The 24,275-nt window shown below is 33.6% G+C and overlaps 2 protein-coding genes across 2 annotated transcripts in view; one reads left to right on the top strand and one right to left on the bottom strand.

Moving 5' to 3' along the window:
* The window catches only part of LOC118733067 (blood vessel epicardial substance-like), a gene marked incomplete at its 3' end in the record, with an annotated part of 121,302 nt that extends 113,257 nt beyond the window's left edge, over positions 1 to 8,045 (bottom strand). Inside the window, exons 1-2 of the mRNA XM_036462257.1 lie at positions 7,831 to 8,045; positions 2,078 to 2,969 (exon numbers count right to left, since the gene is read on the bottom strand). Coding sequence (XP_036318150.1) covers positions 2,078 to 2,722 — 645 coding nt within the window. The remainder of the gene's footprint in view (positions 1 to 2,077; positions 2,970 to 7,830) is intronic.
* Positions 8,046 to 17,029: 8,984 nt separating this feature from the next.
* On the top strand, positions 17,030 to 23,931 carry LOC118733062 (extracellular signal-regulated kinase 7). The gene is made up of 9 exons (XM_036462244.1): positions 17,030 to 17,601; positions 19,369 to 19,559; positions 19,716 to 19,922; positions 19,987 to 20,145; positions 20,208 to 20,304; positions 20,363 to 20,469; positions 21,751 to 21,882; positions 21,963 to 22,145; positions 22,222 to 23,931. The coding sequence occupies exons 1-9, from the start codon at positions 17,515 to 17,517 to the stop codon at positions 23,711 to 23,713; spliced, it is 2,655 nt and encodes an 884-aa protein (XP_036318137.1). The 5' UTR covers positions 17,030 to 17,514; the 3' UTR covers positions 23,714 to 23,931.
* Positions 23,932 to 24,275: the final 344 nt, after the last annotated feature.

Below are 24,275 nucleotides of genomic sequence, written 5' to 3'. Positions count from 1 at the left end.
TCGCATTCAGTCGTTGTTGTTTTCAAGAGTTTCGGGTGAAAGATTAGTCATTCCCCCACCCGTCGATGGAGAAAATTCACATTTGAAAATTATATGCAATAAAAAAATTAAGCGTCATACCTAAATTTCGCGCCACACATACATACCTACTGGGGTGATTGACTCGGTTTTTTTAAACCGTTTTCCACCGTATTTTTTTTTTTTTTGGAAATCTATGTACATAGAAGCGGTTTTTTTTTAATCTTGATTTTTCGAATATCCAATAAACTGGATTTTTTAATCGAACAAACCGTTTTTTATTCATTTCATCCAAATTTTGACTTGTCAATAAATATTTTAGGTTTTCCGAAGTATTGCATAGCATTTTAATTTGAAATGTAGAAAATTACCACTGACACGTCTTAACAGATAATAATTGAAATTTCAAATTGCGTTTGGTCGAAGGCGGAAATTTAGAAGTAGCATCCGGTGCCCACGGATTTTCAAGTACATGGTTTATTATTCTCCTTATCGCTTAGTTTACGGCGACAAACATTTGACACATCATTAAGCGGAACCTGCAAAGACGTAAATATGTAATTCTGTCGCAGGGAATGTAAAACTTGATTTTCGGGACGCAGAGGTCTGTCCGCATTTTTAAAACAATTGTGGTCAAAAATTTTTAATACTTCCAGAAGCGACCATTTTTAAGCCTTGATCAAACTACTCCTATTCGTTAGTATTCATACATTGTAGTAAAATTCCAATAGGAATTTGCTCTATCTAATCATTACATACTGGGAACTGTGGGAATCGGTGGCTTACTCTGAAATCAGGTGCACTGGGGTCCTCAGCGTCGGATCGTTTTAATTTTCTCGCTACTTGATACTCCTCGGGTGAATTTTCGGCTGTCACTTTAGTTTGTGCAAAGGGCCGGTTATTCAATGTCCTCAAAACCCCTACCTGCGTTCACGGATCATGTTAAAGAATGAACTATAAAATACTAACCAAAATTAAATAACAACAAAAATAATATTTAAAACTTGTGAAAATTTGGTGCGGCTATAATTTTTTCGACTACAGTACATTAGACTGCATCACCAAAAAAGTTGCGGTTTTTCCGGCGGGATTACCAAACCTAGTATATTTTAAGACTTCTACCAAAATATTTTGGAAAAATATTAAGATTAATGTGAGCTGGACCGCTTAGAAAATGCCTCTAAAAATGGATTTTTTTATATATGAAAATAGTTTCGTAAAGGATTTTTTGGAAAAAATCCCTTTAGATGACAAAACAGTTTAAGCTTAAAAATCATAAAAATATTAAAAAATTGTATCAACGGAGTCAAAATAATGAGATTTTTGATGCTGTTTTTTTTAACTTTTTTCAAAGATTTGTGTAAGAAAAACTTGAATGACTGCTCCAAATCTTTACCGATATAGACATATGAGGTATCAGTAGAAAGGTATTTATTTTCTCACCCTCTTTATTTGTTTGCAAAAAAACTCATTCACGTTGAGGAATGCCTGGTCTAAACTGACTGTGTGGAATGCCTGGTCTAAACTCATTGTCAGGCACTCCCTAGTAACCTCAGGGAACTCAGCATTATAGACACAAATGCTCAAATCTCTGCCGCCAGCAATTTCCGCCTCGCCTCACTTAGTTTCTTTTTAGTCTGCAGATGGCCTTTAAGGCTTCCCCACGTATGAAGACACAAAGTGACGGTAAGTGCAGCAGTGCGTCAAGAGCACTATACACAAAAATTAAAGTTAAAACAAAAATTAAAAAAAAAATTTAAGTTAAATAAAGAGGCTATCAAGCAACCATTTTGGTTATTTACTATCGAAACCAGGTTTTTCGTGGATGGTCAGACTTACAACTCGTGGACCCCCATATTTTTTTAGCGCCAACGTAGATCACCGCTCTAAAGGGTTTATTTGCAATTTTCGGGAATACACCGGACATATTAGGATGTTCACGATTTGTGGCATTTTAGATGTAAATTTGCTACGTATTATAATTTTTAAGCACTACTTATTCTAGCTAGTCCAGCTTTGAATGCCGATAAATAATAATTTATTTTCCGCGATTACTTACCCCCTCAATTTCCTTATCGAATCGAACCGGCCGTAACCGACACAGCACAATAATCAGGTAAATAAAATTGACCACGAAAAATAGTCCAGACCAAAGTACTACATCGGGTTTACACTCCACCAGGTAGCCATACATTGCCATCAGTGTGCACCCGATGAGAATGAGCGCGCGTAACCACAGTGCGCCGAAAGGTCCGTGTGGCGCCAGAAATGCCAGTAAAAAGAAGGCATTTCCCAATTGGAAATAAAGATGATGAGGTCTTTGCCAAATCACGCATTGTTCAATCGACCAATCGCCTGGATTAAGTGACCGAAGAGTACCATTGTTGTCCCATGTGATGGTGCCACTACCCGCACTGCTCCCAACCGATGTTGTTGTATGCGCTATGGAAGTGCCACTAACGGTCCCTGCTGTCAGAGCGTTCACTTGGGAACTCTCTAACTCCCCATTTGCTGTGGCTGCCATGGGCATCGCGCCACCGCCTATCACAGTATCCACATCATCCGCAGCGACCGCTGTATTTATCGCCACTGTAGTAGCTGCAGCTACCGCCGTTGTCGCCAAATTAAATACACCCAAGTGAATGCCCACATTATAATTTGTCGTGTCCACCAAGCCTAGTGCGAGCGCACTTATGAGCAACATCTTTTATTTATGCTCTTCGTGGATATCAAGCTGGAATTATGCGAAATAACTCTGAATCATTTGGATGAAACGCCTAAATGGTGTTTCGGTGAAGATATGAAATTTAAAATAGCTTTCATCGCTTTGTTAATTATCACGTTAATGTTGCTCTTATCGTAACTGTTTTTTAATCGAATTGTCGTTGTTTTTGTTTAAGAATATATCAACATGTTGCATAGGAGAAAGGCGTGGTTTTAACTGGCGTTTTCTGAAAAAAGAAAGATAAGAACACAATATGTATAATGTTTTTGAAAATTTAAATCAACGGTCAACTTAACATACTTAACTTAGCATATAAATTGACTTGCCGTCAGGGATGTATATATAATAAAATTCTGTAAGCTATTTCTTTGTACAACATTTAACTCCTTAATTCCTACGATAAGGGATAGTTCTTCGATGTAAGATCATTAAAAATGGCAGTTAAGGGATGAAAATATTCTTATAGATCTTTAAACAAAGTTTGTCATAAATGTATGAGGGTTAAACTGACAAATAGTGGTGTATTTTCGACCCTTATTTAAAGAAGTTTATTAAAAATGGCAGTTGGACGGTTAACAAATTCTACAAGTATCCAGTAGAGGATTTTACGAAAGCCCACTAAAGAAACTATCCGTATATTCGGATATCCAGATATCCGTTCAGATAAAATAAAAAATAACATCCGGATATCCGGTTCTACACAATATTTGCCGGAATTCATTGCAAAATAAATAATATTATACTTCATTAATCATTCAAATATCCGAGTATCTAGATATATTTACTCTATTCGGATATCCGAATATCGATACACTATTCGAATATCTTAACAAACCGGATTTTTGTCTTCAGATATTCGACTACTTGAATATCCGGATTATATGGATATCCAAAAAATTCCCAAACCTAAGACAAACGTATTTATTTATTATAACGCACGGAGTCGGTTTCTTATTAATCGCATTTTCACACATGCATTCGAATGCAAATTTCGTGGACTCAATGAATGACCCGTTGTCAGTGAAATTTCTCGTTAACGACGATTTTTTAGCCGTTTGAAACTTGCACTTCATTAGACAAAAATTGTATGGGTTATAAAACAGCATACCCAAAAAATCTTCTAAAAATTCGGAATAAAAAGTTGAAATTTTGATGAAAATTTTCTGAATTTTCTCTTACATTTTGTATAAAGTTTGAAACTGTGATTTACAAGGTTTTGGTTAAAGCTTAGACGATATTTTTCTATAAAAATAACAAAAAAAAAGTTATCTCGAAAAACATTACGAATATTTGAAGAAAATCAACACGTGGTCATTTGTTTGAGTCACAGTATATGTATGCATGTATGTATAGAGTATTACCCTCGAACAATTAGTAGATTTTAAAGTTGATAAATGTAACAACGATGACATAAAAGGCAACACTGTGGCATATTAAAGTACGAGTATTTTGAGTAATATGCGGAGGTTGTAACCATGAAATACATTTGTATGTAAGTATATAGATGTGGGTGTTGAAAAAAAAGCTCTTTAATTAAATATGGACATATATGTAATATATGTGGTGTATCGGTAAGCAATGCGCGCTTTTACTCCGCTGCGCCTCGGTTCAAGCCCTGGGCAAAGCAACATCAAAAAAAAAATATATAGAAAAAAAGGTTTTTCTTGACAGCGGTTATCCCTCGGCAGGCAATGGCAAACCTTCGAGTGTATTTCTGCCATGAAAAACAGCTTCTCATTAAAATACAATCGCCCCTCGGAGTCGGCGTAAAACTGTAGGTCTCACCGCTTTGTGTGACAACATCAAGCGGCACGCCACAAATCGGAGGAGAAGCTCGGCCAATCACTAACATATGGGGAATAACCGTTTTGCAGCTTTCGTGCTTTGCAGTGGGTAAGAGCTTTCACTGTCGAAATAACATAGGATTAAGAACACATTAGACGTACCACCCTGTACTAGGGGAAAATGAATTTTTCCGTAGAACTGCTATAGAACTGTTAAAAATAGATATTTTTTGATGAAATAACAGTATTCTTCCTCTTCACACATCTCCAACAAATAAAATTATAATGCATATTTAACTTTATAATTTTACTAACTACTATTTCATATTGGAGAAAGTTCATTTCAACTTGGTTATTTAAGAAATTTACTGTACCTATTCAAGTGCACTGAAGTGTAATTACTCAAAATTATGTATATCGCTTATGAGTGGCCATAAGCATATGCATACGGCCAAATATGGAAGTAACAATGCCTTTTGACAGTGAATAAATGATGTCATCGGTTAGATTTGGAGACAATGCAGATTGTTAGCAGCATCCATTAGCTATCGATTGGATTTCTACTTAGTCGTACACACACATTTGAACATTAAATTTAAAATTAATGCATACATACATACATACATATGTACATATATCACAGCAGTTTCTGGTGCCAATGGTGAGATGTTACTTAAAATTGACGAATTTTCATGTCTTTACCATGCAAAGCTAGATACTCTCTAAAGACCAAATCGTGAAAAGGATCTGAACAAAATTCCGCGTTGCAATTAGGGTCGCGTGCGTGTCGAAACAATTGTTTTGAAAAATAAACATTTTAAGCGTCAAAAAGGTTGTTTGTTTTAACTGATTTTAGTATGTTAACGTATCAGTCACTTAGCAATCAAAATAAACTTGTTTAATAACAATAAGAAGCACTTTATGAATTACTAGGGGCAACTTGTAATTTCGGCTCATTGTGAAAATTAAACAACTATCGATGGACATTTTTATATCCCGGGGTTGTCATAACGGCGGTTACATTCAGTGTTGCTACAACGATTTTTTTATTTGTTACTAAAACTGCCAGAAAAAGTTACCACATTCAACAAGAAATTAGGAAATTTATATCAAGTGCAGAACTATACATATTTACATAGGGTGCATCACTCTTCATACAAAACAAAAATAGGTACTAAAATTTATTCATATTTTAATGGCAGTCTTTTTTATTTTTTTGAATTTGGGTGTTAAGCTTTTGTTAAAATAGTTCGGAAATATATGAAGATTTAAGTGAGCGAGACCGATTTGGAAATACCTCTTTATTTTGATTCAGTTGACAACATTTTTAAACATTTGTATGCAGACCTTTTAAGCTAGAACTTTTCTATTATCTGTGTTAATTATTTTGGAAAAGAATTTATAAAATAATTTTTTTTATAAAAACTTTATTTTAGGCGGTATTTTAAAATCAATCCAGCTCACGTAAATCTTATAACTTACACTAAACCAAAAATCCATCTCTGTATAAAGAAAAGTTTTCCTTACTTTAAGGTCGAAAATTCTTCCGAATGAGTAAAAAATTCTCCCGAATGAGTAATTTTTTTTTGGAATGTGTAAAAACGTACACGAAAATATGGAACTGTGGATGTAACCTATCATTTTGAAGAAATGTTGGGCATGAAAAGAGTATAAAACTTATTTAATGCTATTTCGTTCCCATTTTTCTTCATTTTGATTGCTGTTTTTTTTTTTTGAGTGTAGTATCTTTTATAATTCTGATGGAGAAAGAGTAGTGATTTTTTTTTATAGAGAGTGATTAACCCTAATCTACAAATGTGTATTTTTCAAATTTACTATACTTGTTATATATGTATAAACAAATCTAATACTGATTATAATATTTAACTTTTAAATTTTGAAATACGGAATGAAATAAATTAAGGCTCTCGTACATTAACTGCATGTACATATGTAAATTAAAAAAAGAAAATAGTAATAATTTTGCCCTTAAATTGCTTTTGTGAAACTGACTATAAGTATAAAATATGTTAATAGTAAAAACATATTTTTAAAACAGGTTTTCATGTGAACCAAATCGGACCATAAATACGAGTTGCCCAAATATATCTACTCCTGTGCCACCTATCGGCCAAATTTTCTAAGTAATAGTATACAATAGTATATTCTAAATATGAACCATATCAGACCTAAATACCTACTATTTTTCCAAATGTCTCGACTCTTACACCACCTAGCGGATTATTTCATCTTTCGTATTGAATTTTCATCCGGTTAGGAACCAAGTTTGAAGATTCAAGTCTCAAGTAAAATACGACTTAAATTCAGTTTAGAAATGTCTAAGCTTTCTCTACAGGGCATGTAATTTGTATCGTTTAGTATTTATTGTGTTTTTATCCAGCCGCATTTGCACCGCACCTACCGCTTTTATTTTAGTCAGCTGATACCGTATTGCCGACGCATGCCATCAGCAACTGCCTCATGTTGCACCCAACGTTTTACCACCGCCTTCCCTGTTGTTGTTAGGTCTTCTACTGTCGGCCTCAACGTTACCTAATTCGATTTTTCACAAATTGCCATCGTACATACATACATATAATATTAACTGCGTGTATGTATGTACATACATATGTACAATGTTGGTCGCTGTTTATTCGGCACAGTAACGGAGATTTACATATATGTATCAGGTATATTTATAATTATACATAGATAGTTTTAAATTAACAATAATTAATGATTAATAATAAGCGATTTGTGTAACCTTTCTCAGAAATGATTATCTCACTTTTTCGACGTTTTAAAACGCATAAGTCACTCCTGTACATATATTTCTGTGATATTCCAATTGTATGTTATTTAGGTGGTTTCTTTCTTTTGGATTTATTTAAACAAATTGTTTGCACATTACAAATATTTTTTTTTTTTATAAATACTCGTAGTTATATACCGATGTTGTTCACTTGTACAGATCGAGCAATACCGCTTCGGTCAAATAATAGATGTACATATGTATGTATGTATGTAAGTTGACATTTTCCTCACGCATGTGCTCGAATTGTTGAATTCCGTTTTAGCACTTCGTCTCCTATTATTCGTCTCCTATATAACTTTTGAACAAATCTATTTTTTTTTTCTCTCTTTATAACGCCGCAGGGGGTGGTTTTACGCTTCTAATAACTTTCTTATAATCACTTCCTATGTATTTCCCCCAAGTACCAGGCCCTTTAAAACACAATCAATTCTCTTAATTTTTTTCATTTGTTAAAGCCAACAGCCGCTGCCAAAAACATTAGCACTCACTTTTGTTGTAGTCACCGTCACCATTATTGTGCTCGCAATTCTAATAATCATCTACGCTTGCTCGTGTAAAACTCTGCCAAACAATCGAAGCAATTTTTTCACATTTTTTTAACAACTTTACCACCACTACTTTTCATTTTTTTATACATATATGTACATGTTTCATATGTACATACGTATATGTTAAAACATAACTTTTGGATTTCTTCAAAGGGTATACATTTGTAATTACTTAATTCTATTCGATTTTGTAAACTATTAAATTTTAAGAAAATTAGAAACGAAATCTATATATTAGAAGCCCTTCGCATAATATTTAACCGAAATCGCTTGCTCACAATTCGTGAGAAGAAATTTAACTGGTCGCTTGTTTATTGAGAGTCTGTTTGTATGCCCATCTACCACGCAGCAATCTAGCTGGTGCCAGTGTTGCCAGAGAAATGCCCTAAAAATCTGAATTTTTTCCAAAAACATTCTACAAATTAAGATTTTAAAGATGAAAAAATCTTTTCGTTCCCAAAAAATCTAAATTTAAAAATACCCTCGAAGAAACACACAATTCGGTAGTGGCTTTACGGCTGTAAATAGCCTTTATTATGTTGACTGAAAAAATTAACAATTTCAAATTATAGAGTCCCTTTTATTTCATCTTAAAACTAAAAATCAATATTGTCTTCGTGGCATCACAAAATTTGTAGCACAGTTTGCTTTATAAATCACATATGAGGTTTTTACAAATAATACACCTACGCATAAAATACGGACATTGAAAATGCGCGTTTTTTGTTTTTAAACTACTTCAAAAAATTAATATTTTTTATGTAAATATCTGTGTTCGTATAGTATAATGAACCATTCGCAGCTTACCGATATATAATTTTTTTTATCAGAAAGGAGGTGCCTCAAGGGTGGTACCATACTATTTTGAGTTAACGGCGCCTCTAAATTTGAAAATGAGAAGTCAAGTCGGCTGTTTTTTGCTTAAAAATTACTTGGTTTTTGGTTTATTTAATGTTATCCAAAGTCCAAACTTCAATCTTTGTACAAAAGTTAAGAAAATTCGTCAAAGTTTCGTAGCAATTTTAAGCTTTTTAATTCGATTTTCTAGGGATATTGTTTTATAAAGCTTAGCGCTCCTTTCTTATTGTTATACATTTTTGCCATCTAGACTCATCACTAAATATTTCTTAAATGAGTTTTATTGAAATTTTCCATTGTTTGCATACGTTTAACGTAATTATCATAGATAACATATTTCTTTCTTTAACAATTGTAACTTAAACTTACAAAATCTTACATCATACAAAAACATCTTAAAGATATTTTCAGTGTAAAACTTTTCTTTTTAAAAAATCTTTTTTAGAAGATTTTTAATAAAAAACAGCCGAAAAAATCTACATTTTGAAGATAAATCTTTACTTATGGCAACACTGGCTGGCGCACGAAGTGTATATTTACTCCGTTTCCGTCTCCGTACACCGCCTCTGATTTGACAGTGTGGTAAGTTTTAGTGGTGGAAAACCGCCTGTAAATATGTGTTCACTTATATTTGTACGTATATAAATAGCGCACACTATTGCAACCCTGCAGGAAAATGGACAATTTCCGATATGCATTAATAAAATCCAAGGGAGATAATTTTTCAATCTAATATAAATATTATTTTGAAATAAGTGAGCATAGTTAAATTGGTCACAACCAAAACATATTCCATGATAGAAGCTTTCTATGGATTTTGTATGAACACGCACAGTTACAAACGGTTAAGTTTTGAACATCATGTCGTAGTATCAAATTACACAGGTTTACAAATAATTAATGATTTTTTTACCCAAGAACCAAACCATCCAATTCCCATGTAAAACCAATTGCTGAGTCCGACAATCTACATACCTTATTTTTCTGTCATGTGGTTTTCTTGATACCGCCACATAACGATTTTTTAATACAGAAAGCAGAGTCGAGTATAAAAGTGTCTAATAACTGGAAAATTCGCCAACCGAATAAAATAAATGTTATATCACATGAAAGGCAATTAAATTTGCTGTCTTTCGTTTATAAATTATGTTTCATTTAAATTGCACGTTTTCGAGATATTTACAAAGAATTAAAAAAAAAAAATTGTTTACAAAAATTTGAAAATTTTCGATTTCTATTGTAAAACATATATAGGAAAACGACATTCGAAAATTAAGTTTTTACTAATTTCTTAAAACTAGCATGTTAACCAAATATGTACATATACTACATATAAGACATAAATAAAAAAAAATCACAAAAAATTAAAGTTGTTCATATGAGAATTCATTTTGTGATATCATTAGAGGGTTTTCCAAGTAAAGGGTTATATATAAGAGTTATAAATAACATCTTAAAATTTTTTTTTCAAGGAAATCCCTGTTAACATTTTTTTAGAAATGTGTTTTTTAAATATTTTTTTTTTATTGAGAAGCTATTTAATAGTAAAATCCTCTCCAGTCATACAAAGACTACACTCTATAAGTCGTAACTGGACAATGACAACATCGAATGCGGCGACACTTGGGATATTAGACACATAAATTCCGCAGAAGATTTGCAGGTCTTCACACATAGCGAACGGAGACAAACGCTCCAGCTCTGAAAGTACTAATTTCGGGTCCTGTGGATGCTGGCAGAGAAACAGGAAGGCATTCTCAGCAATGGAAGGATCAAATGGAGACGAATGTGACCTCACTTGGCGTATTCAATTGGCTTCAGTTGGCATAAAAGAGAATGCTAATTTTAAAATATTCACAACTCGTCAAATCTTTTGCGATTTAAGTTAAATATATATTCTTACATTGAAACTCAACACTATCTTTCTAATGGACAATCATCTATGCCATGCACGCTGTTCACAAAGCAGTCAAGCAACCAGCTGATTAGTTTCTACAATCCAAAATATTGTGCTTATGTATGTATGTAGTGCATTACGGTGGTCCTTAAAAACAAATGGGTGATTTTTTTCAGTCTTACCCCCTCAATCAGTAATACCACGGTCATAGATATCACACATAAATTTTGGTCGCATTTGGACACGGTTAAGGCGTGTAGCACAGGGGGCAATTTTCAGATTCCTCTATAGAAACTCAAAAAATTTAAATTAATTTTTTTTTTCATCTAATACCCAAAATCGATACTACCTTAGTCGAAGATATCACATATAGTAAGTTTTGGTCCCGACTGCAGTAGCATGGACGTAGGGGCTGAAGCTTAGGAAATCTCATGTAAAAATTTGCTTCCTACATTTAAGGACCACGCTAATAACATATTTATGAACTACATATGTGTATTTACATATCTGCGAACATATCGCTCAGTTACTTCAATAACGTCATAACTCAAAAAAAAACAAGCTCGCGAAAAACGGCTTTAAAGTTTTGAATTTACATATAGGTACTCCCATAGTAAAACTTAACACATATTTTGTTTTAGGGAGACACTAGTAATCGATACAGCATGAAATTTTTACACAACATAGATTTGGATTTTTTGTATTATGACACTATTGAAGTAAATAAAGTATATATGTAAATATACATATTAGATATGGGAAACGCTCTCTTTTGATTCTCTCTCTGCTTTGCAGACATGCATATGCACTTTGCATATAAAAACTTACATACATATGTTTGTATAACTTAAGCATATTGCACCACACATTACATGTGTATTTAATTTAAAATGTTCTCATCAATGACGTCATTTTGACTTTTTATATACATACATACGTATGGAAATACAAGTACTTTAGGCTTGGTTGCGAAAAAAGTTTGTAATGATTCCCCGCAGTTTAGAATATTACTTGGGAGGATTCGAGGCCATAAAAATTATGGCCCGTGCCACGCGCTAAAAGCCGCGAAAATCGAGGTTTCTTTATAACTCTTTTATTTGCATTTGTATTTCAGAGCTCATATTGATGCAAATTATCCCCTTCGACCAGTAAACTGAATTTTCCGTTTTTATTTACCTGACTTTAAAGATTTCACAGACTAATTAAATTCACTAGAAATTTTAAAGTAACGAATTTGTTCTTGATTCTAAGGAAAGGTGAGAGTTACTTTTGTAACGAAGTATAACAGGTGGACGCCGTAGCCGAGTGGTTAAAGGTGCGAACTTCCCCACACGGTAGCTAAAATCCCTGGTACCGTAAAATCTAAAAATATAAAAAGCCATGAAAAGCTTCTCATAGTACCAATTGGAAGTTCCGATAGGGCGTGAAATTGTAGATCACTCCATTTTTGGTACAACACACCACAAATTGTTGGAGAAAAGCGACTTTGGGGCTATCGCGATATTAGAGCGAAAATTATTGATTGATGAAATGCTCACTAAGTACGCTTGCAAACTAGGAGAAGGTACATTCATACATACATACATATCTACCTAAGTCGTTTCTCCCCCGGCAATAGGTTGTTCGCTGGGCTTGGAACAAAAAGTTCACAGAGAAAAGTTTAGTTAAAAAAGCTAGATATATGTATATATTTCTCTCAACACGTGATTTCGTTATAGTTACACGATATGATTACAGTTACCAAATCTTGGGTTGAGAGAAATTTTAGCCTACTCTTTTCTGAGCGTATTGTATCTCACTACTTTATTAATTGATGTTTTAAACGACGGCAGCCTTTTTCAAAACTCTATCGTTTATTACCAGTATTACAAAGATTTAGTCAACAAAGGAATTCTACATTTTGTTCTTTATCTCCGAAGGTGGTGTGAATATCAAATAATCCACAGCCTTCTTAAAAAAAAAAACATCGAATCTGTACGTATATTTATTATCTACTAGTATCGCCCAGCTGTCGAAATTCGACATCTTTTTTTCATACGCTTTCGAATTTTACCTGTCACCAATACTAACTCCTTTATGCGAATTGCTACTTTGAAGTCCACCAGCATAATTTATAGCGAATTTACAGGAAAACATAAAATCGAATTATGAACGTTAATACCGGATTGATTAATATCTACTAATTCTACCAAGTCTAATCCAAATTTCTACAGATGTTTTTGAAATAAGAATGAAAAAGGAACCTCGAATTTCATTTATAAAAAATATGCATATGTATTTGTATGTATACAATGAGGGAAAAAACTTTTAGAATTTTAAAAAACGTGCTAAATTTAAAAAAAAACACACATATGAAAGAGCACCAACCCAACTCGCTTTAAATGTGAGTGGGTACGTTATAAAATATGTCGTTGCACGGTGCACAGATACTTTTTCGTTATAAGAAATTATAATTAAGAAGAAAAAAATTAATTTAATGTTCCGTCTGATGGTAATTGAACCCGGACCCTCCTGGCAGCAATCAATTGTATCAAGCGTCTTTGCACACTCGGCTACAGCCATAAATTTATTTTCAAATGTTGAGTTTGTATCAACATCACAGCGCGCGATTAGTGCATTTGTACAGATAAACATATACCATGTATGTATGTGTGTATGTGTTGTCACCGCTGTGCATGCTTTGTATACATAAGTATGCTTTCTTAATTACTTATGAAAAAGCATCTGAGACGTGCAAAACGCCATCCGTGCAGTGAAAAATACTTTATTTTAATACGGGCGTATTTGAATTGAATATTTCCATTATACGCAGTGTATGATTTAAATACGAACATTTTTAAACAGTAATCAAGTAAAAAAAATTTATTTTTATAACGCGTTTTTTTTCTCAGTGTAGATGAGATGTTCAACACTGACTAATATGTCAAATATATACCAGACTGTAAATCAAAATCAGCGTTGTCTTCTTGAAAAAAATAACTTTTATCTCTTGTAACAAAGCACTGATATACATACATAATTTCCTAGCAAATATTTTCCATAAAGTTTGGACGTTTGCTGTATTCCTATTCATTGACAATCCTTACTAATATATAGTATTATAAATCCGAAAATGAGTTTGTTTGTTTGCTACGCTTTCACGCTTTAACTACTCAACCGATCATCATGAACTTAAAATATAGGATACATTTAATATCGATTAGAAAAGGGGGCGTGGCACCTCCCAAACAAACGAAATTTTTCATACTGTATTTCTCAGGAAATATTTTTGGTATATTACTGGAAATTGGTATGGAGATATATAAAATCACTATCTACTCATGGATGATGGTTGCCACCTTTTACAAATTAATCTGAGAATTAAAGTATGGTTGTCAAACGAAATCTGGTTAAGAAACCTTTAGTTTGAAAGTTTTGAATGATTCAATATGTCTTTCACAAGGGTTGCCACATTTTTCAAATTAAATTCAATTAGTTTACGATTCCCATTGGCACGCTCATTGGTTGAGATTATGGTTTGGTGGTCTTTTGCCGCCTTAAATAACCTAACGAAAGTGCTATGTCCGTGAAGAAGTTCGTGATTTTCTCTAATTGTGCAGCATTTCATAGAACGGTTAATCTCACAACGAAATAAATTTTAAGAACATTTCCTCTTCACTCCCTGGCGGCAACAATGATCTGGTTCTATAGTGAATCTGCCTCAGAAACTTTATGGTATAGTTGGTGGCAACTTCAAAATGGATGCGTATAATTGTTCTACAGAAATCCAATATACATAGGCTTTGTATGGAAGGTGCCACGCCAAATTAAAAAAATAGCGATTTTTTTGGCCTATAACCATCATTGCGACGTCTGAAGCAGGTGTCCGAAATTAAAAAAAAAATCGGTTCGGCAGTTTTCGGGCTTTGCGAACACAAAAAAAAAACGGCTTTCAAAATGTATATTAGTATAGATTGGTATGAATCGAAATGGTTTTGAATATGTATGGGTGTCACACGAAACAGGTTTAAAAAGGTTGCCAACTGTGCAAAAGGTTAAATTCATGACTATTAATAATTTAAATGAATTATTACAGTATGGGTATCAAAACTACATGTAAGTGGTTTCCATCTGTTTAAGATCTCAAATTGAGTTTAGGGGATAAGTTAATTGAAAAAGTATGATAAGTGAGAAAGAAAGTTTTATGTAGTTTGAAATTATTTTAAAGATGGTTAAACAAATTTTAAACCTCCTGTTTTTTAATTGAGTTTTCTTGAAATAAATTTTATTCAGTGTAGCATGCAGAAATTTCATACACTCAGCGAAGCGGGTGAGGGCAATCTAGTATATATAGAAAACAGTACCCTGAAATTCCAGCTTAATAGGGTCATTATTACCATTATTATTTACATAGTTAAATATATGCATATGTACTTTTATATGGTAACCGTAACCACAACACCGGAGTTTGGACGCTAGGAAACGTTAATACATACATATGTATGCACATTGGGTTGGTCCAAAATAATTAAAAGGGGAATTTTATTTTTTTTAGGATTGTTCTATATATATCGAAAAATATTTACTTCTATTTTTTATTTTGAAATAAAAAAAGATTTATAGGTCGCGCAAAGCGCTCGAAGTTTTACATGTTTTTTATATGGGGAAAAAACCACTTTTCGTAGAAATGGTGTAGAATTTTTCAAAATCAATATTTTTCGATCGGAAAACTCATGTTTTCTTCAGTAGCCTTCCAATAACAATACCCAATTGTTTAGTTTAGCATTTTTTTAATACTAAAGATTTTTTATTGGTCACCCCCATTGCATTTTTTTAGGTTTTCGGCGAATCTATAAAATATAGTTACTATGGAAACATGGTTAAATAAACAACTGGGTGAAGAGAAACAGAGTTTTCCGGAAGAAAAATTATGATTTTCAAAAATGCAATACCATTTACGAAAAATCGCTGGAGAGACCTCTAAAAATTGTCTCGGTGTAGAACAATCCTAGGGGGTGAGACCAATAAAATTCCAACTTTTCTTTTTCACATGCATTTTTAGACCACCATAATGTGCATACAGCGTTGCTAGGGTCAACACCTACAAATGTACACACATGTTTGCCGCTTTAGCAACGTAAACGAAAACAATTTTTTTACAGTCCAAACAGACACATATTTAGTATATTTATTTGTTAATTGCAATTTATGTTTTACTTACATACATACATGGAAGTGCGCACGTCCTCAGGGAAGGAAGTGTTCAATTGAAAAAGCCCGAAACATTGCGGTTCAGTGTGAATTGTTATTTGTGAATTCACCGTGCAGGAGCTGAATTAACAAAGTTGCGCTGTTAAAAATATCAAAACTACCTCATTGAAATATTTCAAAATATTTTTTGTAAACTTTTTTGTATATTTTTACCCAAAACAAACATAAATAAAAGGAATAGATTTGAATACGTGTACATATATACAACAATATAAGCCAAGTGCGCAAAATTTTGTCAACTTCTAGTCCGAAGCAACAACGTCAATGCCATTCCATTAAAAAGCAGCTTATGTAGAAAAGTATATATCTTTGTACATACCTACAAATACAAGTGCTATATGTATACTCCAAACTTTTTGTGCAAAATATTGAAATATTCAAGTGATAAGTGATTTATTTTAACATTTTTAAATTGTTAAGTTGTTGTTGTTAAGTCCCTAAAACCAATAGCGGGAAATACTTAGGACTTAAATACCAACGCAAATGTTGTTGCTCGCCAGTTGGATGCGCTAGCCACGAGCTATTCGCCGCTTACCTTAATATGTATCTGGATATCCATATCACCGAGTGCTTCATCCGCCCATCGAGCATCTACTCCTACTTCCACAAGGGAAAGTGATACAGGCTGCAATTTAAACCTTCGTTCGCTAATGTGTGCTTGGTATGTACATATGAATGTGTGTATATATGTACAGTAGGGTGGTCCAAAATTGCATAGAAAAATCAACTTTTTAGAATTCTCTTGATGCCACCCCAGAATATCGAAAATAAGGAGACCCGTATTTCATTAATTTGAAATCGGTTCATATAATAAACGCACCGCCGGTGCTTTGAAGTTTTACATATATTTTACATGAATATTTTACATGGGAAAAATACATTTTTTTAGAATTGCTAAGAATCATTAAAAAATAAAAATTGTTTGATCGAGTAAGAATGTTTCCCTTCACAAATCCTCATAAAATTAAATTATGATGCATATTAATCTTTAAAATTTTACTAACAATAATAATAACTGATTTTAAAATAAAAATACGGGTCACCTTATTTTCGATATTCTTCAATTCTGGGTGATGGCTGGAAAGAAATGTTGGACCACCCCAATGTACATAAACGAAAAGTGGCTCACATGCCACCAATTTAATTTCGTGCATACCATAAATGTATTTGCATGCATATGTCTAGTTTATTTATTCCTGTCGATTTAGTTTGATTGGCCTGACAGTTGCACTCAACGTCGCATCAAATCATTGATAACCGTTCCATTGCATTGACGTTGCTGTTTACTTTTTCGGCTAGCAGCGCAACGGTCGCATTATCATCGATCTAACAATTCCTTTTTGAATTCAACATTTTATTGCATCTCATATGTATGTACATTATTTTTGATTACTTTAGTTTCACTTATCACCAACGGAGAAGTGAAAAGGGTGTCAATTACCTATTTAAATATATATTCTCAAGCACTAACATTGCAGTCACGCATTTGCAGCTTCTAAGCAGTTATAATAAATTTTGTTTTCTATTGTCCTAGTATAATCGTATGAGGCTTGGCAGTTTAAATCGGCGTTTGAAACTCATTGAGAAGCACAGTGCGAGAAACTAGTAACGGCGAAACGATGACGACCAAATCTAAAACACAACAAGAAAAACACAAAATGTCGGAAATCGACGAAAATATCTCGAAAATATTTGATATAAAAAAGGTAAAAAGCAATTAAAATAACTGCGAATATCTGTTAGGTATAAAAATAATACTTCCAGTTCGCTTTTTAGAACAGACCGGGCCCGAAATACGGCATTCGTGATCGAATCGTTTAAAATTAAAAGGACGAAGCTCACTCGCTGTCGAATACCGTAATCTCAAAATCAAAATTCGATGCAAGTACCGTTCGATATCGAGTGCCACCATTCGGGCCCTGTTCGTATTTTTCAGATTGGATTTCAAGTTGGATAAGAATAGTAATTTCAAGTAGACTTTGGGTCGCTGAATCCGAATCCGAACTCAGAATTACTCTATGCCATCAGTTTTTTTTTTTAAATATCCGAACCTAAAAGTGCGAAGAATGTGGTTTAGGCCTAGTTTTGAAGCTACATAGAGCGCGTGCATTTCAAAGTTTCTCGAATATCTTGTTTTTCAACGCCAAATTGTAACTGAGGGCCGGTTACTCAATGTCTGGTTAACACTTATCTCCGATTAAACATCGTTATCGACGTTACAAACTCTCTGTTATGCATGGAGTTGAAGCCGTCGATAACGATGCTCAACCGGAGATTGGTGTTAGGGCCAGTTTCTCAATGTACACTATAATAGGGAGTCGATAACGTCGATAATCTGTAGTTAGTGTTAACCAGACATTGAATTGTACTAATTATTGCTATAAAAAATATCTATTTTTTTAATTTTATTTATTCCTCAAAGAATAACGAAGAACACTTTAAAATGGTAGAAGTCGGTCGGTTTAAAAACATGGATCGTTTTTTTACTAATAAAATACCGTTATTTTTTAGTTTTATTTTTGTTTAGAGTTTAGCTAGTATAAAAGTTGTTTTTTAGTCCAACAATTTTTATTGAGCTCGAGTCCGTTTTTTAATGAAAATTCTATCGTGGAAAAGCAACAATAATTTGGAAAAATGGTAGAAGTGATAGCTATTTCGGAAATCACCACATTTTCTCATCAGACTTCCTTCGAACCGACCGACTTCTACCATTTTTTCAAATTATTGTTGCTTTTTCCACAATAAATTTTCATTAAAAAACGGCCTCGAGCTCAATAAAAATTGTTGAATGTAATTGTTATAAGGCCATAAAATAACAAAAACAGTTGTTTTTTAGTTTTATTTTTTTTTGTTCCTCAGAAAATAAGCAATTTTTTTCTTGTAAATAGAAATGGAAAGAAATAAGTTAGCTGATGACAGATCTACAACTGGATGTGCATTATTAAAATTGTGAATATTTTAAGTCCCTATTTATCACTTATAGTAACTTTAATTTTCCTGGCCAAAAATAAAACTCATTATGAATTAGATGATGTTTTTAAGATAACCGTTTAATGATTAAATACCATGATTTTTAATGATTACTACGATTTTGTATCATTATATGAAAAAATCGGACGTAATGAAAAATATTTGAGAAAATAATTACATGTTGTTTTTATTATACTTGATTTTGTTTTAACTGGAAAAGTTATTAATTGAAAAAGTTTTTTAATTATATATATTATAAAACAGTTTGTGTTTTGAGTTAAATATGAAAAATAGTCCCTGAAATACAATGTATTAAAATTAAACTTTGTTAGAGGGCGGTGTAAGATTTTTGTATCATTCGTTAGTGGGGAATTTATAGCTTTTGAAAATCAACCTGGATTTTGAGATAAACTAAATTTTTAAGGGTATCAAACTCGCCGATTATTGCTTAAATTCAGCCATATCATATAATTTTATCAACCTTATATTAATGAATTTTCTAGCGCTTGGGAAAGGGGGCCTATGGGATCGTATGGAAAGCTTTGGATAAGCGCACAAATGAAACGGTGGCAGTTAAGAAGATCTTCGATGCTTTTCGTGATGAAACTGATGCGCAGCGTACTTTTCGGGAGATTGTTTTCCTGAAAGCATTCCACAATCATCCAAATGTTATAAGATTACTCACCGTATATAGGTTTGTAAACATTTCATGCTTTTATATAAAAGTAATGAACCTTAAAAAAATCAAAAGAAAAGTAGTCAAAACTGGTAAAAATTTTGATGTGCTATCTTTTGTCGCGGGGTGTACATACATATGAACAAATTGTGTAAATGGCATACTATTTTTTAGGGCTTCAAATAATTTGGACATATACCTTATATTCGAATACATGGAAAGTGATTTACATAATATCATTAAGAAGGGCACTATTTTGAAAGACATTCACAAAAGATACGTAATGTATCAACTCATCAATGCCGTCAAATACATACATTCGGGAAATGTAATACACAGAGACCTGAAACCGAGTAACGTACTTATCGATAGTAAATGCAGGTAAGATTTTTTGGTATACTTTTCATAGAGCTTTTCTTCACCTTCCTCTATTTTTTTTTTTCAGATGTAAATTAGCAGATTTCGGTCTAGCACGTTCAGTTTCAAATCGGCCTATGCGAGAGAGTAACGATGTGGGCAGTGAACCTATCGTTGAGCCGATACTAACGGACTATGTCGCAACGCGGTGGTATCGAGCGCCAGAAATTTTAGTCGCCAGCAAAAGGTATTTTCGGCTATGATTTTCATGTGCAAAAATATTCACATACACACTTTCTGTTATACAAGGTATACTAAAGGAATTGACATGTGGAGTTTGGGCTGCATACTTGGCGAAATGATACGTGGAAAACCTTTATTTCAAGGTAGTAGTACTGTAAATCAGGTAAGTAGATCCTCGTCTCCTTAGAAGTGAATTAAATTGTATTTTACTTAATATCTAGATTGAAAAGATCATAACAGCTTTGCCAGATATAACTGAACAAGATATTAATGCAGTGGGTGCTGGTTTCGGATCTGTCCTTCTGAGCAAACAGGTGTCACGCGAACGGTATTTTACGTATATACATACATATGTTCAATTACACAGCGCATAACATATCGCACATTTGCTGAAAGAATGTCGTAATCTCTAAATTTTTTTTAACTAAATATGCAGAACTGGCAATCAGACGTTCTTTTATACATATATACATTTTTATAAAAAATGTATGACTATATCTGTTAATTGTGTCACGTATACTATAGATATTAGCGCCTTTAACGATCGACTTGCTTTAATTTAAAAATATTTATTTGGTGATATCTCGAAAAAAGAAAATTTCAGTATGAACCACAGGAGAAAAGGTACATAATTATGTAACCCACACAAAAAAAAAAATCGGTACTCTTTTTTCCATCGAAAATTTAAAATTTATTATATTTTAAAACTTCCGCCAAAATATTTTGGAAAATTTTAAGAATTACATGGGCTGGAACTATTTGAAAATACCTCCAAAAATGGAGTTTTTTACAAATAAAATTAGTTAAAATTTTTTTTTTCAAAAAAGTTACCTCGGACGAAAGAATAATTTAAGCTTAAATTAAAATGTCTGCATAAAATTGTTTAAAAATTTTATAAACGGAATCAAAATTATGAGATTTTTTGAGGTATCTTCAAATCGGTCTAGTTCATGTAAATCATAATATTTTTCCGAAACATTTTGGCGGAAGTCTTACAAAATATTATATTATCTAATACATTTTATAATTGCGGTGGAAAACCCGCGACTTTTTTTGGTTATGCACCCTAATGCATGTACATACATGTGAATGTATGTATGTAAGTCGGTGTTCTTGTTGGAAAATCCGCTCGATGAAAAAACGGAACAAAAATTTTTGCTTGCAAAAGTTAACTTTTGGAATAACCGCAGGATTACGTTATTTTACGTTGAAAAATTTTAAGACTAAGACACTACGACGTTTGATACGTCCTATAAATTCCCTAAATATTGAATATTACTTTTCGAATTTACACCGATCGGCGCCACCAATATTTTGTGTCAGTTACCGATCATTGCAAATAAATTAATAATAATTAACAGACTTGTAATTGACTTGCGGGTATTCGCTCTTTTCTGTATCCGTTGTATCTTGTGTAAGTGTAACTGGATAAGCGTTGAATTTTTGTTGCAAGTGGAACGAATACACCAAACACTACTACTAACCCCTACACCCTAACACCCTACTATACATATTTTCATATTACAAAATGATTTGAGGAAACAAATTTTGACCCACTCTAATGTAGTATGTATGTTAATATCTAACTTTCGTCTAAAATATTTTACAGAAAAACATCATTAAGTGAAATGATGACCGATGCTCCAGAGGACGCTGTAAACATGGTAAAGTCATTGCTGGTGCTTGATCCCTTGGCGCGTCTAACAGCGAAGCAAGCACTTGGCCACTCATATGTAGAAAAGTAAGATGGTCTTAAGGACCAAGTTATTCCTTAACTTGATTTGTTATAGTCTAGTTTTCCCCTTTTGAAAATCATCAAAGATTTCGCAACTCTATACCAGAGATTGAACTGAATGTCGACATATTGCCACCATTTCGCGATGATGTACGTCTCACGGTACCTGAATATCGATCAAAGCTCTATGAAATTGTTCAGCTCAACAGCGAGAAGGCAGATAAGCGACTAATATCTACGAATACAAAAAGTTCCAGCTTAAAGCAAAAGTAAAAATATTCCTCCTTCTTAACTCTCATTATGTAATCTATTAGAATTTAAAATACCTGTATTGTACATGAATAGGGATCATAAGCATATGACGTTTTACGATAAATCCGAAACAATAAAGAAAACCCATAAAACGAAGCAACAAAGCAACGGCACAGAGGATAAATATATATCAAAAGATAAATACTTGAGTCGCCCGGAGAAACACGAGAGCGAAACTCAACCATCGGTAAGTGTACCCAGCATAAATGGTAAGCCTACAAGGAAGACCATGTCATTATCACCCAATGCCAAGCGTAGACTAGGCAAAGCCCAATCCAAATATTTTCCACAACAATGTACAGATATGGGTAGGAATAAATACCACTTAAAAACATACGAAGACTACGACGATCATGTACCGGCAAATGCTCTCGATAAGCGTCACTCCATTGACGGCGGTTATGCTAGCCTTCCCGACGGGAGTGCCGGCAATTTTGGTGGATCTGTAGAAGTGGTTGGAAAGCAAATATCTTCACCCAGCGGTGCTATGAAAAAGATAGATAGTACACGACGTCAATATCGCAGCTCTTCTTCCATATGCCGAGTGGAGCAAGTAAGCTTACAAGAAGAATCCAAGAACCCCGCAAATCTCCATCACAGCAAAGAACGCAATACCCACAACCCAACACATCAGCTGAAAAAAGGCGGCCAACAGCACAATTTAATGGAAACGGAATTAAATCAATGCCATGCCCTTGGAGGTCAAGATCGGCACAACCATAACAGCACCATATTTTCGAATAAGCCATCTTATTTGCGAAACACTAAGTCTGACGTAATTAACGGCGTTAGCGGTGGTAGCACGACGTTACAATCAGAAACTGCGGTCAGAGATAATGGCAGACTTTGCTATGAAAAGCGTTTGAAGAAACTGGAGGAGGAAATTGAAAAATACAAAAAGGAAGTAAAATCATTTTGTAAAGAAACTTTCAGTTATGCATATCCACAGTCGCCGCAAAAGCATAGCAAAAGTCTGACAAGTCAAAGCCAGAGTCACAATTCAATTCAGCACCTCAACCGCAACGTTAACTATCAGCAAATGCAACAAGCTCGCTCACAAACCCACCAACAACAAAACCATGGACGAACGAAATATGACATCGGTAACAATAGAAACCAGCACCTGCAAAATTACCAACACCAGCAACTACAGCCGAATCTACAGCCAGCTATGTCGGTTGCCCATCAAACCAGTACACCAAAACAGAATCCCTACTATGACCTCTTGGCCAAAATGACACGCGATTTTGGCGGTAAAAATATTATTCACAACGGTCTGTCTGGTGGTTTTGAGGAAGGTGTGCAGTACAATGCCGATAGATCGGCGAACGTGGCGTACAAAGAGCTTCGGAGAGATCATAAGCATCATCAGCAGACGCATGGGCATGCCAATATGACGCAGCAACCACACCAGCAGCATTCTGTTCTTAATCACCAGCGCAACGCTAGGCCCATGTCGAAAATTATAGCGCGGCCACAACTGAGTGATCATTTTACAAAACAAACGATTACAAATTACCAATGATATTCATTTTAATATTATACATATGCTAGAAGAACTGCCATAATTTGCCTAATTTAGTTTAAATGCGCATTAGTATGTGTATGTAATTAATAATTATATGAATATATTTATGTATGTGCTAGTTATGTAATATACACATGTGTATGTACACACACCTATGTATATAATGTATATGCAAGCAACGTGCTAGGAAAATATATTTTTATGTATACCTACACTTACAGAACTTTCCCTCTCGTTTTTGTTTTTTCATTCCCTCATAGTGTAGACGCTTAACGTGTGGAAACAACCGGATTTTTTTATGGAACAAACCGTTTTTTTTTAAGTTTTGAGTTTTTCGAAGTTTTCAAGGCTTTTTCCAGTTTAAGGGCAATTCCTAAATAATTTTAAAATTATATGCTAGGTTATTTGGGGATTAACAGTACATCGTCGTTTAAAGTACACAACCGCGTATCCACAAAATGCAAAACCGCGTATGTGGGGTTATAAATTATTTTTTAGAGAGTAAAAACACTCATATTTCAAAATGGCTCTCTTTTTTTATAAAGCAATCGCATTTCTG

Source organism: Rhagoletis pomonella, unplaced genomic scaffold (assembly GCF_013731165.1).
Source record: "Rhagoletis pomonella isolate Grant_MI unplaced genomic scaffold, Rhpom_1.0 Rhpom_scaffold_00002, whole genome shotgun sequence".
Taxonomy (NCBI): Eukaryota; Metazoa; Arthropoda; class Insecta; order Diptera; family Tephritidae; genus Rhagoletis; species Rhagoletis pomonella.
Note: the sequence above shows the minus strand (reverse complement) of the source record. Positions and strands in the feature narration are given on the sequence as shown.

Excerpts from the sequence above, each read along its gene's own strand:
- LOC118733062 (XM_036462244.1), top strand. The coding sequence starts at position 17,515 with ATGACGACCAAATCTAAAACACAACAAGAAAAACACAAAATGTCGGAA. Across the intron at positions 17,602-19,368 it reads AAATATTTGATATAAAAAAG|CGCTTGGGAAAGGGGGCCTA; the intron begins GTAAAAAGCAAT and ends TGAATTTTCTAG. Across the intron at positions 20,470-21,750 it reads AAACAGGTGTCACGCGAACG|AAAAACATCATTAAGTGAAA; the intron begins GTATTTTACGTA and ends AATATTTTACAG.